At 45.0% G+C, this 17,933-nt stretch overlaps 1 protein-coding gene across 8 annotated transcripts in view; it reads left to right on the top strand.

The window, feature by feature from the left end:
* The window catches only part of TENT2 (terminal nucleotidyltransferase 2), a 237,693-nt gene that overhangs the window by 140,082 nt on the left and 79,678 nt on the right, over positions 1–17,933 (top strand). For all 8 annotated transcript variants that reach the window (XR_004537976.1, XM_033929678.1, XM_033929630.1 and 5 more), the window contains 2 exons: positions 10,818–10,894; positions 11,921–12,049. Coding sequence is in view for 7 of the 8 variants with exons in the window: in XM_033929678.1 (XP_033785569.1) it covers positions 10,818–10,894; positions 11,921–12,049 (206 nt within the window). In the remaining variant the exon portion in view is untranslated. The remainder of the gene's footprint in view (positions 1–10,817; positions 10,895–11,920; positions 12,050–17,933) is intronic.

The following is a 17,933-nucleotide window of genomic DNA, read 5'->3' on the forward strand; positions in this document are numbered from 1 at the left end:
GGGGTTTGATAAGCCTCAACTACCCCATGAGAGTCTTCTCGTAGAGTCCACACTAAAAAAGACTCAGGGATCTAGTGTCTATGCCTCCACCCCTCCTGGCAGAGAGGGTAAGACAATGGATAAATTCGGCAAACGCCTCTATCAAAATGCCATGCTGGCTAATAGGGCGAATAATTATTCCTTCCACTTCTCTTTTTATATGAAGCACTTGGTCCAACAATTATCCGCCCTGCAGAAATACCTTCCTGAGCGTAAGATCCCGCTTTTCCAGCAACAGATTTCTAACCTCCTTCAGCTACGAAAATTCATGGTACGCTCTATCTATGATTCATTCGAACTCACATCTCGAGCATCGGCACTGGCTGTTGCCATGAGACGTCTCGCCTGGCTGAGGGTGTCTGACTTGGACATAAACCACCAAGACCGCCTTGCTAATGCACCCTGCCTGGGTGACGAACTCTTTGGAGAGTCTCTGGACTCCACCACCCAGAAACTCTCAGCCCATGAGACCAGATGGGACACGCTGATAAAACCTAAGAAGAAGACTCCGCCTGCCCGACCTTACAGGCCTCACCCCTCTTATCAGCGCAGGTTCTCGGCCAGACCCCTCAACCCTCCTCAACAACAGCCTCGCCGACCTCGACAACAACAGCATGCCCAGGCCCGTCCTCAATCTCAACAGCCTGCCAAGCCTCTTCCACAGTCTAAACCCGCTCAGCCCTTTTGACTCTTTTCTCCAGGGCATAGCCAGTCTCCCTCCTTCAGTACCTCTACCTCAACCCATCGGAGGCCGCCTCACCATCTTTCTTCAACGCTGGGAGGTCGTCACATCAGACCAATGGGTGCTCAGCATCATCCGTCACGGATACTCACTCAATTTCCAGACTCTTCCATCAGACAATCCTCCCGTAGAGTCTTCTTCTCACTCCTCCCAAACTCCACTCCTCCTACGGGAAGTCCAATCCCTCCTTCTCCTCAATGCCATCGAAGAAGTTCCACCAGACCAAAGAGGTCAGGGATTCTACTCCCATTACTTCCTGGTACCCAAGAAAACGGGAGACCTTCGTCCCATCCTCGACCTCAGGAACCTCAACAAATGTTTGGTCAAGGAGAAGTTCAAAATGCTCTCCCTTGCCACGCTTTATCCTCTTCTATCTCAACACGACTGGCTATGTTCCCTAGACCTCAAGGAGGCCTATACACACATCCCTATCCATCAGTCTTCCCGTCGCTACCTGCGCTTTCAGATACAGCACCAACACTACCAGTACAAGGTGCTGCCCTTTGGCCTTGCTTCATCCCCCAGGGTCTTCACCAAATGCCTGATTGTGGTAGCGGCCTTCCTCAGGTCTCACAACCTCCAGGTGTTCCCCTACTTGGACGATTGGTTGGTGAAAGCACCTACGTCTCCTCTTGTGCTACAGGCCACTCATCACACCATCTCTTTCCTCCATCTCCTGGGGTTCGAGATCAACTACCCCAAGTCGCATCAGCTTCCCACACAGCGACTTCAGTTCATTGGAGCAATTCTCGACACCACGCTAATGAGGGCTTTTCTCCCCTCCGACCGCCAGCGGACTCTGCTCCACCTCTGTCGTCAGGTGCTTCTTCATCATTCCATTCCTGCCCGACAGATGATGGTACTCCTGGGCCACATGGCCTCGACGGTCCATGTGCTCTCTCTGGCACGACTCCACCTCAGGACACCTCAATGGACTCTTGCCAACCAATGGTCACAGACCACGGATCTTCTTTCTCATCCCATCTCTGTGACATCGTCTCTTCAGCAATTTCTTCAATGGTGGTTGAACTCCTCAAATCTTTCCAGGGGTCTGCTCTTTCATCTACCCCCTCACTCCATGATCATAACCACGGATGCCTCCCCCTATGCGTGGGGAGCTCACCTGGGAGATCTGCGCACCCAGGGACTCTGGACCCCTCAGGAGCGTCAACATCACATCAATTTCCTGGAACTCAGAGCCATGTTCTATGCTCTCAAGGCCTTCCAGCACCTTCTCTGCCCGCAGGTTCTTCTCCTGTGCACAGACAATCAAGTCGCCATGTACTACATAAACAAGCAAGGCGGCACCGGATCTCGCCTCCTTTGTCAGGAGGCTCTCCACATCTGGACCTGGGCCACGGCCCGCAATCTCTTCCTCAAGGCTGTCTATATCCAGGGCGAACAGAACTCCCTGGCCGACAATCTCAGCCGCATCCTTCAACCGCACGAGTGGACTCTGGACCCTTCAACACTCCACTCCATCTTTGCTCGCTGGGGCACTCCACAGGTGGATCTCTTTGCAGCGCCTCACAACCATCAACTGCCCCAGTTCTGTTCCAGACTCTTCTCTCCTCATCGTCTGACCCCGGATGCATTCCTGCTCGACTGGACGGATCGGTTTCTCTATGCCTTTCCTCCCCTACCTCTGATGTTGCGGACGTTATCCAAACTCCGCAGGGACAGAGCCACCATGATTCTCATCGCTCCTCGGTGGCCTCGCCAACATTGGTTCTCCCTCCTGCTTCAGCTCAGCGCCAGGGAGCCCATTCCTCTTCCTGTGTTTCCTACTCTACTTACGCAGCAACGTCAGTCTCTACTGCATCCCAATCTGTCTTCGCTCCACCTGACAGCTTGGTTTCTCTCGGGCTGACCTCTCCAGACAATCTGTCTCAGCCTGTCCGTCGCATTTTGGATGCCTCCAGGAAACCAGCCACCCTCCAATGTTACCATCAGAAGTGGACCAGGTTCTCCTCTTGGTGTCTACTGCATCATCACGATCCCACCTCATTAGCGGTGGAAACTGTACTGGACTATTTGCTCTCTCTGTCCGATGCTGGCCTCAAGTCTACCTCAATCAGAGTCCACCTCAGTGCCATCACTGCGTTTCATGAGCCTATCCTCGGAAAACCTCTCACGGCTCATCCACTGGTTTCCCGGTTCATGAGAGGCCTCTTCAATGTCAAACCACCTCTGAAGCCTCCTCCTGTCGTCTGGGACCTGAATGTGGTTTTATCAGCCCTCATGAAACCCCCTTTTGAGCCTCTTGCCACAACTTTGCTCAAACTTCTAACATGGAAGGTGCTTTTCCTCATTGCCATCACCTCTGCCAGGAGGGTTAGTGAGATGCATGCACTGGTCGCCAATCCACCGTTCACTGTTTTTCACCATGACAAGGTGGTTCTGCGTACCCATCCTAAATTCCTTCCCAAGGTGGTCTCGGCTTTTCACCTCAACCAGTCCATTGTGCTGCCTGTCTTTTTCCCAAAACCCCATTCTCATCCTGGGGAACAGGCGTTGCACACGCTGGATTGTAAGTGTGCCCTTGCATACTATCTTGACCGTACCAGGGCTCACCGCTCGTCCCCTCAGCTCTTTCTGACCTTCGATCCTAACCGTCTAGGTCGTCCTGTCTCTAAACGGACGCTTTCCAACTGGCTTGCTGCCTGTATAGCGTTCTGTTATGCTCGGGCCGGTCTCTCTCTGGAAGGTGCTGTCACGGACCACAGGGTCAGAGCTATGGCTGCTTCTGTGGCTTTCCTCCGTTCCACGCCCATCGAGGAAATCTGCAAGGCTGCCACTTGGTCCTCAGTTCACACGTTCACTACTCACTACTGTCTGGATGCCTTCTCCAGACGGGATGGACACTTCGGCCAATCTGTATTACAAAATTTATTTTCCTAATGGCCAACCATCCCTCCTCCCTCTCTGTTAGCTTGGAGGTCACCCATCTGTTAAGAATATGCTGCCTGCTTGTCCTGGGATAAAGCACAGTTACTTACCGTAACAGGTGTTATCCAGGGACAGCAGGCAGATATTCTTACATCCCACCCACCTCCCCGGGTTGGCTTCTTAGCTGGCTTATCTTAACTGGGGACCACGCACTCCTCCGTCGGGCGGGAAGGCACTTGCGCATGCGCGGTGCGGCCAACTAGAACTTTCTAGTTAAAAAGGTCCGTACCGGGGCTCCGTCGGTGACGTCACCCATCTGTTAAGAATATCTGCCTGCTGTCCCTGGATAACACCTGTTACGGTAAGTAACTGTGCTTTATGAGAGTTCCTGTTTCTGAAAAAAGATAACTAAGAAGATACATGAAGTACTCTGAATAAGAACATAAGTATAGCCATATTGGGTGAGACCAATGCCATCTAACTCAGTAGGTCCAATCCAGGTTACTAATATCTAGCAAAAACCCAAATAGTAGCAACATTCCATGCTACTGATCTAGGGCAAGCAGTGGCTTCCTCCATGTCTGTCTCAATAACAGACTATGGACTTTTCCTTGAGGAAATTGTCCAAACCTTTCTTAAAACTAGCTACTTTAACCACTCTTACCACAACGTCTGACAATGCGTTCCACAGCTTAACAAGTTTCAAGTTTATTAGGATTTTATATACCGCCTATCAAGGTTAACTAAGCGGTTTTTACAATCAGGTACTCAAGCATTTTTCCCTATCTGTCCCGGTGGGCTCACAATCTATCTAACGTACCTGGGGCTACGGAGGACTGAGTGACTTGCCCAGGGTCACAAGGAGCAGTGCGGGGTTTGAACCCACAACCCCAGGGTGCTGAGGCTGTAGATCCAACCACTGCGCCACACACTCCTCTCTGAGTGAATAAATGTTTCCTCCTATTGGTTTTAAAAGTATTTCCCTGTATCTTCATCAAGCATCCCCTAGTCTTTGTAATTTTTGACAGAGTAAAAAAACATCAATCTACTTGTACCCATTTTACATCGCTCAGGATTTTGTAGACTTCAATCATATCTCCCCTCAGCCATCTCTTTTGGGTCATTCCATGTCAAGTGGACAAGGAGCCCACGCTCGACCCCCTTGAAATCCAATCAAATTTTATAGGGGTGTTATCTGGGGTCTCAAATGAAACTCTGCAAAATTTTTTGGATCTCTCAATTTGGTCAGGAGCTAGGGGTGGTTAAACAAAAGCGATTGATCCACTCCCATGCCTTGTGTGACCTAAAACATCAATTTTGCTGAAGCACTGCGGCAGAAGGAAACTAACTAGGAGTCTGAAATTTTGCAGTTTGGTTCAACACCTTGGGGCAAGTTTCTGTGCCAAGTTTGAAATCTTTTGCGAATGTGCTTCCATTTCTACAGATCAGCAAAGTAGGCAAAAAAATTAATGAATGAAAATTTTTGGCAAAGTTTGGCTTCATACTGTTGCTGGTAGGTAAGTCAGCTGAGGGTACAACTTTACCAGCAGACATGTACCATGAAGTACTTCCAGGATTTGCAATGCGAGCCTTTACAGTGAAGTGAAACTGAAGATATGACCATTCAAAAAATATGGCTTTATGCATTTATGCAAATTTTCAATTTCTCAGATTCAAATATCTCTAATGTGTAGTTGGGTTTTTTAAAATATCATTTGAAAGAGCATGTTTTTTTGCTACAGAAGCTATCCTGTTTCATCTTGGACCCAACTTTTCTTTGGTGAGAATTAAAGCTTCAAAGATAAGCATTAGTTGTATATGCGCACAAATGTTTAATATTGAAAAGAGGCATGTTTAACACAAACCATTTTGTATGCAAATGAACAAGGTACATGAAGTTTCACAATTAAGTTCAGATTGTTACTGTTTTATGATCCTCTTCCCTGTATCCATGCATTTTCATATACTCACTGCCACTGGTCGTGAAGATCATGACAAGTGTGTTATACACTGAGACCACATATTTATCAGTTATTGATCCATTGTCTGAAAGACATTCCCAATAGTCAGATAATACCATATAAATTTCTAAGCTTTATTAAAGACAAAAAAAGAAAATTGCAAAAACCACACTTATTTAAAGTGCACATACATACTGACAAAGATCAGGAAATCGCATAAATTCAACTATTAACTCAGTTTCTTGCACATGGCTTTGAAAGTGGTCAATGTTTGTGTATAAGTGTACTGTCTGCCTGATGAAGTGGTCATAGGTGCATTAAGGCCTGCAATAATATGCTGTTCAGAGATCCAGCATATATCTTTGCGGGGAGGCCAGTGAAATGACCGTGCAGGACCTTATGGATGCAAAAAATTAACCAGAATGTTGCATTCTTCCATTGAAATTTCATGTACATGACCAATCCACCAAGAATTATCATGCTAAGTATTGTCCAGGTTAAATGCTGGATGCTTGAAAGGTAGGGACATGTTTAGGATCAGTTTCAGACTCTAAGACATTGGCAATGAATGAGCTGGTGTCACTTGAAATTTTGCTAATGCAGAGTCTAGTAGTGTCTATGGCAGGGGTGCCCAATAGGTCGATCGCGATCGACCGGTAGATCGCCAAAGCAAAGTGAGTCGATTGCGGAGCCCATCCCGGTCTCCGAGATAGACTCACTTTGCCTTGGCGATCTACCGGGCCGACCAGCATTCCTCTCCCCGACTTCAATTCTGGTGTCAGAGAGGAAGTTCGGGCCAGCCAATCGCGGCTTGGGGTCCTGTTCCCCGATGGTGGCAGCAGTGGCTTGGTGGAGGGCAGGGAGAAAGAAAGAAAGGGGGCAGGCAGGGAGACAGAAGGAAAGAAGGGAAACAGAAAAAAAGAAAAGGGGCATGAAGAGAGGGAGAAAGAAAGGGCATGGAGAGAGGAAGAGGGAATGAGGTCTTGAGGAGAGGAAGCATACAGGCTGAAAGAAGGGAAGAAAGATTGGATACACAGTCAGAAGAAGAAAGTGCAACCAGAGACTCATGAAATCACCAGACAACAAAGGTGGGAAAAATTATTTTATTTTAAATTTAGTGATCAAAATGTGTCTGAATTTATATCTATTGTCTATATTTTGCACTATGGCCCCCCCCCCTTTTACTAAACCACAATAGCGTTTTTTTAGCGCAGGAAGCCTATGAGCGTCGAGAGCAGTGCTGGGCATTCAGCGCAGCTCCTTGCACTAAAAACTGCTATTGTGGTTTAGTAAAAAGGGAGGGGGGTATATTTGTCTATTTTTGTATGGTTGTTACTGAGGTGACAGTTTATAGAGTCATCTGCCTTGACCTCTTTGAAAAAACCCCGGAATAGGAATGATAATTAACATTTTCTCAGTGTACAGTGTGCTTTGTGTTTTTTAAAAAAATTTTATTGTTGGTAGATCATTTTGACTTGGTCATTTTAAAAGTAGCTCACAAGCCCAAAAAGTGTGGGCACCCCTGGTCTATGGGCTTAAATTGGTTATTTTCTCTTGTTCCAGCCACTGTGTGGCCCATACTAAACCTTTGCTCCTGAGCCGATCTTATTGCTTCAATATCTTCCTTAGCAATGAAGAAAAATTTGATTCCCGAGACAGATTTATCACAGAATTCAAATAGATCCCTTGGTGTCAACATTTGGTTATTGAGAGAGCATTGTAAGCTGGCATGAGAAGCTAAACGCTTGACTGTTCCCCCAATCCTATCACATGGAGATTTGCCATGGCTTGTGCCAAAGAAGTTCCACTCGGCAGTAATTTGAAAGTCAGTATCATGGCTGCAGAGATTAATGAAATTCTTGAAGTTTTTATATTGCGCAGCAGAACCATCACTAAAGTGGTGAATATGGCTTAAGACAGGCAAGACTTCCTTCAGATGCAGAATAAGCTTCCTCAAAAATGCATGAACAGCAGTAGTATTGTGATGCAAGTAGTCACTAATCATGCATATGCATAGGCTTTGGATATCAGGATTGCAGAAGTAGACAACGAAGAGTTGTAATGTTACTTGGCTATTTTCCCAGTGAAACCCCTGTACTGAATCTTGAATGATGAAGGAATAATTTTCAGTGAAGTCCAAAAAAAATAATAGCATGCTCCTCCTCTGTATTTGCTTTCAGTTCCTTCAGATAAGCACTTTGGAACTTAGAAATAAAATGGTGGCTGACCAAATTAGAAATGTTTCCAGTTAATTCCGAAGTGAAGTCCTCTATGGATAACTGTCAAGTTTCCAGTGTATCCCGATCATTGTGAGTCTACTGCTTAGATTCAATGATATCATCTGGATCATGTTCACCAAATATTCCTCCAGAAGGATCTGCCCAGGACATATTTCACACCGCTGCAACATACAGTTTTTTGAGTTCATATCAGACAGTTTTATTCAGAAGCACCTTGTAGTCATCTGGAACTGCAATTGCTGAAAGCATACGTTTCACATTCTGGTGGATTGTGCAGACACAGACTGAATGAGTCCCTGATGAACTGACTGTGACACACCACTTTGGCCGAAGCTCACAGAACTTTGAGAACCCATGCTGACTGCGATAGGTGGTGTACAGTTCATTCAGATTGCATAATAGCAATCTTTTCTGCTTTTGCACTTTTTCACCACTGATCCGAACAGAGACAATCTTTTTTGCCTGGGCATATTCTAGAGATTTCATTGTCTTCATAAAAATCCAGGACTTTCTGTGTAATCTGCTGAGCAAGCACTTTTCCTCTCTTTGTAGCTAGAACAACAAGAATGCCACCCTGCTGTTTCAGCTTCGTGGCATTTTTAACCATTCTTGTTGAAACATCAAATTCCAAAGCAGTTTTCTCAATAGTCCAGCTGTGTGGACCAAGAGTGAGAATTTGTATTTTCTCCCTATTACTAGATAGTTCCAACTTCTGCTTCAGTTCAGTCAATAGAAGGTCATAGTCAGAACACCTTTTATATTGGCCACTTTCTGCTCTGCTTTGATATCAGCTAGAGTTAATCACCAATAACTGCAATTTGATCTGCAATTGCATTATGGGCTTCAGAAAGTTTGCATTTAGCATAACTTAAGGAATTTTGCTTGCTAATATGTTGATTCTTTAGACCATAGGTATCACACAAAGCAGCAAATGAAACCAACTCCCCTGCAGTACTAATTGACCAAGAACCCAAAGACCCCCAGCCTTCCAGCATCAAGAAACCCCAGACTCCAGCGCTGGTAGAAAACCAGGAGCATATCGAATAGGAGTAGCATAAAAATAGCGCTGTCGGGGGAACCAAGCCTTACGAACCTGACCCCAAATCTGTAAAGTGCAGGCCATCCCATAAGGGGCTACCTGCGCCACTTCCCTCATCTGCTCAAAAAGCAACCATGGGAGAGCTGCAAGAGGAAAGGAAGGCTGAAGGGCTTGCTCCAGGGAAACCCATCCCCAGGAGGGAAAAAAGTCCAATGAAATAGTCTACAGTTGGGCAGCATAATAGTAAGTTACAAAATCGGGAACAGCCATACCCCCATGTGCCCTATCCCAATACATGCGCTCCTGCCACACCCTGGGCGGTTTATGATTCCAAATGTTTGTGAAAGCCCTCCGTTGTAACTTCACCAAGAACAATTTAGGGACTGAGAGAGGTAAACAAGAAAATAAATAGAGAAAGTGAGGAAAGGCATTAACCCGACCCAGGATAAACACAACCCCTCCCAACAATCGGAAATCTTTGCTCTTTAAAAGACATTCTTTTCATCTAAACAGACTCTGACAGACTGACTCCCCCTTTCTGTAACCTGCCTTTGTGCCCCTATATTTAATGACCAATCTCAAACTTAGTCTCTGTGAAATTTCAGCAATTTTCTCCCGTCGTACCAACTTCCCTAAGTTCTGTCATGTCCCTGCTTTTGTATAATGTCTGCATTGTGAATGTCCTGATGTAACCCATTCTGAGCTTCGAGGGGGACGGGCTAGAAATCGAAATAAATAAATAAGAGAAACATCAAGGCCAGACTGAAGTTTGCCAGAGACAGTGTAGACAAACACCAGGACTTCTGGAATAGTGTTCTATGGACAGATAAGTCTTAAATTGAATTATGTGGTCAACAGAAAAGAGAACATGTTTGGCGTACACCAAATACAGCATTCCAGGAAAAGAACCTCATACGAACTATGAAGCATGGAGGTGGAAGTGTCATGGTTTGGGGATGCTTTGCTGCAGCAGGACCTGGCCAGCTCACCATCATAAAATCCACCATGAAGAGGGTGCTTGAGGAACATGTGAGACCATCTGTAAGAAAATTAAAGCTGAAGTGGAATTCAACCCTGCAACATGTCAATGACCCAAAACATACCAGTAAATCCACCAAGGACTGGCTGAAAACTAAGAAATGGAGAGTCCTGGAGTGGCTGAGTCAAATCCCTGATCTTAATCCCATTGAGATGCTGTGGGGTGATTTGAAACGAGCTGTACATGCAAGAAACCCCTCAAACATTTCACAGCTGAAAGAATTCTGCATTGAGGAGTGGGCCAAACTTTCCTCAGGACCAATGTCATAGACTGGTAGATGACTACAAGAAGTGTCTCACTGCAGTTATTTGATCCAAAAGGGGTAACACTAGTTACTAGGGTGTAGGGTATCCTAATTTATTCTTCAGTTAGAATACACATTTTTGTGGATATCGTTAGTTTCATGGGTAAATCTAGGAAAATTTTTGTTGTTTACCTGCAATTACATCACTTTCTTTTCCAGATATAAATAAAAAAAAGATTTGACATCGATATGTGATCATTTCTTAAGTAAGGACTGAATATTTCATGGGGTGTCCTAATTTTTTCACATGACTGTATATACTCTGTCAGAAACCATTAACAATGTCTGCCTTAAACCAAATGCCAGAGAGTACGAATTAATCCTACATGAATAATTATCCTTGAAACTATAGAAGGTACTTTGAAGAAAGCACCTTGCATTTAGAAGCCAGAAACTTCCCTGCTTTTTCTTCATAGAGAATAAATCATGATTGCATATAGACATGGATTTCACACACTGATAAATTGACTGTTAAATTTGTTCGGTCATTTATTGCATTTTTTCCCCAGATAAAAAATTATTTAGATTTATTGTAAAATCTGACTTTTCTGTTTCTTTATCTAGTGGTGTGGAGTTTGACTTGAATGTAAACAACGTAGTTGGAATAAGAAATACATTCCTTCTCAGAACCTATGCACACAGTAAGTTGCAATTGCTTTATCCACATATTGTACATTAAAAATAAAATTTTCCTTCTGTTTTAAATTACTTCAATATAAATCCTTCCTAGAATTTACTTTCCCATTTTAGTTCACCAGATTAATTTGGAATGCTGTTTTTGCATGCTTTTTCTTTTGGTCACTTAAAAGACATGTTGAAGATATAAATTCTAAATTAGGATCATATTCAGGACTATATGGTATAGACACACTGGATGTTCAGTTCTTGAATCTTTTTCAGGACTCTGTATTTCATATTTTTTCATTTCACTTATTAAAAATTTATAGACTGCCTTATACCAAAACAGTTTTATACCCAGATTACTCAAATGGTAGCCTAAGAAAGAAAGATACACAAATAATGTAGATGAAAGTGGGGAGCCCTGAGGGACTGCACACTGGTTTTTCCAGGCCACAGAAAGCTGATTGTTGGACTTAACTTGATAAAGTCTGGAATCAAGAAACCCTTTAAATCATGAAAGTACATTACCCTGTAATCCCAAAGCATCTAAGCAGGCCAATAATTTGGAATGATCCATCAAATCAAAGGCACCACTTACATCAAACTATTCCACACATCTACCACCCTTTTTGTAAAAAAAAGTATTTCCTTAGAGTACTCCTGAGCCTATCATCTCTTAACTTCATCCCCATGCCCTCTCACTCTGGAGCCCACTTTCAACTGAAAGAGACTGGCCTCATGCCTATTTATTCCACATAGGTATTTGAACGACTTTATCTTATCTCCCCTCTCCCACCTTTCCTCCAAAGTATACATATTGAGATCTTTAAGTCTGTACCATACACCTTATGATAGAAACCACCAACCATTTTAGCAGCCTTCCTCTGGACCTACTCCATCCTGTTTATATCTTTATGAAGGTGCAGTCTCGAGAATTCTACATAGTATTCTAAATGCGGTCTCACTAGAGTCGTACACTTTTCAGTTAAATGTTTAACTGTAAAATTTTCCCTTAGACTCTGTCAAATTCTACTTTCTTTTAACAGCTGAGAATCGAGTTCGGCCATTAGTACTGGTTGTTAAGAAATGGGCAAGTCATTGTGGGATAAACGATGCCAGTCGTGGGACTTTAAGCAGCTATAGTCTTGTCTTGATGGTTTTGCACTATTTACAAAGTGAGTATGCTTTTCACTGCTGTAACTGTATATGCAATTTCTATAGGTATTTTTCAATCACAAAAGCTTTGATGACATACTGTTATAAACCATTTCTTCATAAGGAGAAACTTAAATACCTGATCTGTTCACCTAAGTACCCAGAAAACTAGTGCTGGTTTTAATTTAGCAATTTTCTCACACTGCTTAGAATAGTTTGGATCCCTGAATTTTTATCCCTGACTCACATTGGTTTCCATGCTGAAATAAGAAACGTTGTAGGTATTAGTTTGATTTGACATTTTTCATTCTGCTGCTTACAGGATGGCTGCTAAACTTATAGATTAACCTCTGCTTTTCAGCAGATCATAACAATTTGAAAGTATCATTAGAATTTTGGCAAATGATGCTTGAACAGGATTGCATGATTTTAAAATTGCTAAAGATTTTTATGTGAGTTCCTATTCTGTTCCCAACTAGAGGATTTATATGTAAAATATTAAACAGTTAACTAGTAAGTTAAATCTTACTAATATGTAATCATTTCATATTAGCTGTGGGGACTGAAGGGATATGAATGAAAGTATAATACACTTTATCCCAGGACAAGCAGGCAGCATATTCTTGACTGATGGGTGACGGCACCGACGGAGCCCCGGTACGGACAATTTTAGAGTGATTGCACTCTAAGAACTTGGAAAGTTCTAGCAGGCCGCACCGCGCACGCGCGAGTGCCTTCCCGCCCGACGGAGGCGCGCGGTCCCCAGTTTCTTAGTTTCTACGGAGCTAAGAAGACACGTTTCCTCAACGGCCGTTGAAGAAATTTTTTTTGATCTTCCCGCTTGTGTAAACCTTTTTGAAATAAAGTTTACTTTATTTCTTTACTTTTCTTTCTTTAAAAAAAAAAAAAAAAAAAGTAACTTTAGTTGTTTCCTTTCCATTTTTCGTTTCGCCCCGGCGGGGCCTGTTGCCACAATCGAAGCCTCGGCCTTCGATTTGGCAGAGGCTGTCTTTACTTTCATGCCCCCTCAGCCCGGGTTTAAAAAGTGCCAGCGGTGCGCTCGGCCAATCTCACTGACAGACCCGCATAACTGGTGTCTGCAGTGTCTTGGTCCCAACCATCAAGCGTCCACTTGCACCCGCTGTGCAACTTTAAAAAAGAGAACACTTAAAAACCGCCAAATCCAGCAGCGGTTACTCTTCGGCGCCGAGATGTCCGATTCCACACCGGCACCGACATCGGTTCCATCTCAATCGGCACCGACTTCATCGATACTGCGCCGGCGTCGCATCCAGCAGGTAAGCCGGCTAAGAAGCCTTCTCCGCTGGAGCGTCCTCCGGTCTCCACTGCAGTGAGTCCAATCCTGCCGACCTCGAGGCGCCCACGGAAGCGCTCCGCTCCGATTGAAGTTAGCCCCTCGACATCGGGTTCTTCTTCGGAGTGTCGAGCAGCACCCAAGGTACCGCAGAAGAAAAAAGCGGTACCGGTGCCTTCGCTGGACGAGCGTATTGCCGCCGTTCTGCAGGTACAGCTGAAAGAACAACTTCAACAGCTACTCCCTGCTCTTTTACCCCAGAACCTTCCAGTTCCGGTCCGGTCGGAGCCACCAGTACCGATGGTGGAGCGCCCTCTTTTATCGGCATCCACCTTGTCGGTACCGGTTCTTTCCTCCTCATCGACTTCAATGCCGATTTTAGCTCCAGAACCTACATCTCAACACCAGGCGGTACAAACCTCGGTACCAGCACAACAGGTCGCATCGCCTGGTACCGTATCCATGAGATCGGGCAAGTCTACCCATAAAACCCGACACCTGGAACCCTCCACACCAGAGTCTCGACACCATGGCTCTCAGGTTGGGGATCCTGATTTATGGGGTGATTCTGAAGAGCCCTTTCTGTCCGAAGGTGAATGCTCTTCTGATGAGGAGGAACGCCTTGTTACAGATCCCTCTTCTCACCTGGATTCCACATCATTTCCCTCTTTCTTAAAAGAGATGTGTGAATCTTTGTCTATTCCCTTGGAGGCTGAGTCAAAGAAATCTAAAGCATTTCTTGATGCATTGGACTTTGACCAGCCTCCAAGAGAATTTCTTACACTTCCTCTCCATGATATTTTGAGAGAAACGTTTTATAAAAACCTAGAGACTCCCTTGACTGTCCCAGGAGCCCCTCGTAAACTGGACTCATTATACAGAGTAATTCCTATTCCTGGGTTTGATAAACCCCAGCTCCCGCATGAATCTCTTTTGGTAGAGTCCACTTTAAAGAAATCAGCGGGAGCTAATGTATATGCCTCAGTCCCTCCTGGCAGAGAAGGAAAGTCAATGGACAAATTTGGCAAGCGTTTATATCAAAACGCCATGCTAGCCAACAGATCAGGAAACTATGCTTTTCATTTCTCATTTTATTTAAAGCATTTAATCCAAAAAATATCTACTTTTGAGAAATATCTTCCTGATCGCAAAAAATCTACTTTTCATGCCTGTACTTCCTCTCTTCTCCAGTTGAGGAAGTTTCTAGTAAGATCAATTTATGATACCTTCGAATTGACTTCTAGAGCTACGGCTATGTCAGTGGCTATGCGCAGGTTGGCATGGCTCAGGGTCTCAGAACTAGAGGTAAACCACCAAGCCCGTCTAGCAAATGCTCCTTGCTTAGGGGATGAGCTGTTTGGTGATTCCATGGATTCCACGACACAAAAGCTATCGGCACATGAGACACGTTGGGATACTCTCCTAAAGAATAAAAAGAAGACTCCCCCTACTAGGCCTTTTCGACAACAATCGGCCTACCAACGCCGCTATGCTGCTCGCCCCTTACCTCAGGCTCCCCAACAACCTAGACGTCAGCGACAACAACAACAACGTCAACCTCCGAGGCCGACGCAACAGCAACAGAAACCTCCTCCACCTCAAAAGTCTACCCAGCCCTTTTGACGTGTTTCTCCAGAGCATAGCCAATATTCCACCATCTGCCCATCTTCCTCAACCTATAGGAGGGCGCCTGACCTATTATCTCAGCCGTTGGGAGATCATTACATCCGATCAATGGGTCCTCACCATCATCCGCCACGGCTACTCACTCAACTTCCAGACTTGTCCCACTCAAAGTCTGCCAAAAGAGTCTGCTTTGAACACTCCTCAAACCTCTCTCCTTATTCAAGAAGTTCAATCCCTCCTTCTTCTGAACGCTATAGAGGAAGTTCCTCTAGATCAGAAGGGACAGGGATTTTACTCCCGTTACTTTCTAGTTCCAAAGAAAACAGGAGATCTCAGGCCCATATTAGATCTTCGAGATCTCAACAAATGCTTGGTCAAGGAGAAATTCAAGATGCTTTCTTTAGCAACTCTTTATCCTCTTCTCAATCAGGGCGATTGGCTATGCTCCCTCGACCTCAAGGAGGCATACACTCATATACCCATCCATGTAGCCTCCAGACAGTATCTCCGCTTCATGATCAACCACTGTCATTACCAATACAAGGTTCTCCCCTTCGGTCTTGCTTCATCTCCAAGAGTGTTCACCAAATGTCTGATTGTGGTGGCTGCTTTCCTTCGTTCACATCATCTTCAGGTTTTCCCTTACCTGGACGATTGGTTGATAAAGGCCAATTCTCCTCAAACAGTACTACTGGCCACCAATCAAACCATCTTGTTCTTACAGTTTCTGGGGTTCGAGATCAATTTTCCCAAATCTCATCTCATCCCCACTCAGAGACTTCAATTCATTGGAGCGGTGCTGGACACAGTCCTCATGAGAGCATTCCTGCCGTCCAACCGTCTTCACACTCTTCAAGTTCTGTGTCAGCAGGTTCTTCCTCAAAGTTCCATCTCTGCCAAGCAAATGATGATACTATTGGGACACATGGCTTCAACAGTTCATGTCACCCCTCTGGCACGTCTTCACCTGCGCACACCTCAATGGACCCTAGCTACCCAGTGGTCCCAAGCGACGGATCCTTGCTCACGACACATATCTGTGACATCATCTCTTCGTCAATCTCTACAATGGTGGTTGATATCCTCAAATCTCTCCAGAGGTCTTCTATTCCATCTACCTCCTCATCAACTGGTCATCACCACCGACGCTTCCCCTTATGCATGGGGAGCTCATTTGAATGAATTCCAAACTCAAGGAATTTGGACACCACAAGAAATGAAGCATCACATCAATTTTCTGGAACTCAGAGCGATGTTTTATGCTCTCAAGGCCTACCAACATCTTCTCTTTCCTCAAGTCCTCCTGCTGTGCACAGACAATCAAGTTGCCATGTACTACATCAACAAACAGGGTGGGACAGGCTCTCGTCTCTTGTGCCAGGAAGCCCAAAAAATCTGGTCTTGGGCCACAGCACACCACTTATTTCTAAAAGCGATTTACATTCAGGGAGAACAGAATTCTCTAGCGGACAAGCTGAGCAGAATTCTCCAACCTCACGAGTGGACACTCGATCCTTCAATTCTACAGTCCATCTTCGCTCAGTGGGGCACTCCTCAGATAGACCTTTTTGCAGCTCCTCACAATCACCAGCTGCCCCTCTTCTGCTCAAGACTATACTCTCCCCACCGTCTGGCAGCAGATGCATTTCTCCTCGATTGTTCAAATCTGTTCCTGTACGCTTTCCCTCCTCTGCCTCTCATGTTGAGAACATTGTTCAAGCTCAAGAGGGAGGGAGCCACCATGATTCTGATTGCTCCACGGTGGCCCAGACAACATTGGTTCTCCCTTCTACTTCAACTCAGTTCCAGGGAACCTTTTCTTCTTCCTCTGTATCCTTCTCTGCTTACGCAACATCAGGAGACCCTTCTGCATCCCAACCTCCAATCTCTGCACCTGACAGCTTGGTATCTCTCGGGATGACTTCACATAATTCTCTCCTATCTCAGCCTGTTCGTTCGATTCTGGATGCTTCCAGAAAGCCTGCCACTCTGCAATGTTACCATCACAAGTGGACAAGGTTCTCTTCTTGGTGTCTTCATCATCATCATTATCCCACGTCCGTTGCAGTAGAGACTTTGTTGGATTACCTGCTTTCTCTGTCTGACTCTGGCCTTAAATCTACTTCCATCAGAGTCCATCTCAGCGCTATTGCGGCTTTTCATGAGCCGGTCCATGGGAAACTCCTTTCAGCTCATCCCCTGGTGTCCAGGTTCATGCGAGGTCTTTTCAATGTTAAACCACCTCTTAAAGCACCTCCTATTATCTGGGATCTCAATGTGGTTCTCTCCGCTTTGATGAAGCCTCCATTTGAACCTTTAGCTACTGCCACTTTCAAGTTTCTCACTTGGAAGGTACTTTTCCTTATAGCTCTCACCTCTGCCAGGAGGGTCAGTGAGCTCCATGCACTAGTTTCTGACCCGCCTTTCACAATCTTTCATCATGATAAGGTGGTTCTACGTACACATCCAAAGTTTCTCCCTAAGGTTGTTTCTGAGTTCCATATCAACCAATCGATTGTATTGCCTGTTTTCTTTCCGAAACCTCATTCTCATTCTGGAGAACAGGCTCTTCATACTTTGGACTGTAAACGGGCCTTAGCTTACTATTTAGACCGTACTAAGCCCCACAGATCTTCACCCCAACTTTTTTTGTCCTTTGACCCTAATAAATTGGGACGTCCTGTTTCTAAACGTACGCTATCTAATTGGCTTGCAGCGTGTATTTCATTCTGTTATGCTCAAGCCGGACTGACACTGGAAGGTTCTGTCACGGCCCATAGAGTCCGAGCTATGGCAGCATCTGTAGCTTTCCTCCGTTCCACTCCCATTGAGGAAATCTGCAAGGCTGCCACTTGGTCCTCAGTTCATACTTTTACATCTCATTATTGTCTGGATGCATTCTCCAGACGGGATGGTCACTTCGGCCAATCTGTTTTGCAAAATTTGTTTTCCTAATGGCCAAC

The sequence above is a fragment of the Geotrypetes seraphini genome, chromosome 1 (genome assembly GCF_902459505.1).
Source record: "Geotrypetes seraphini chromosome 1, aGeoSer1.1, whole genome shotgun sequence".
Classification (NCBI taxonomy): domain Eukaryota; kingdom Metazoa; phylum Chordata; class Amphibia; order Gymnophiona; family Dermophiidae; genus Geotrypetes; species Geotrypetes seraphini.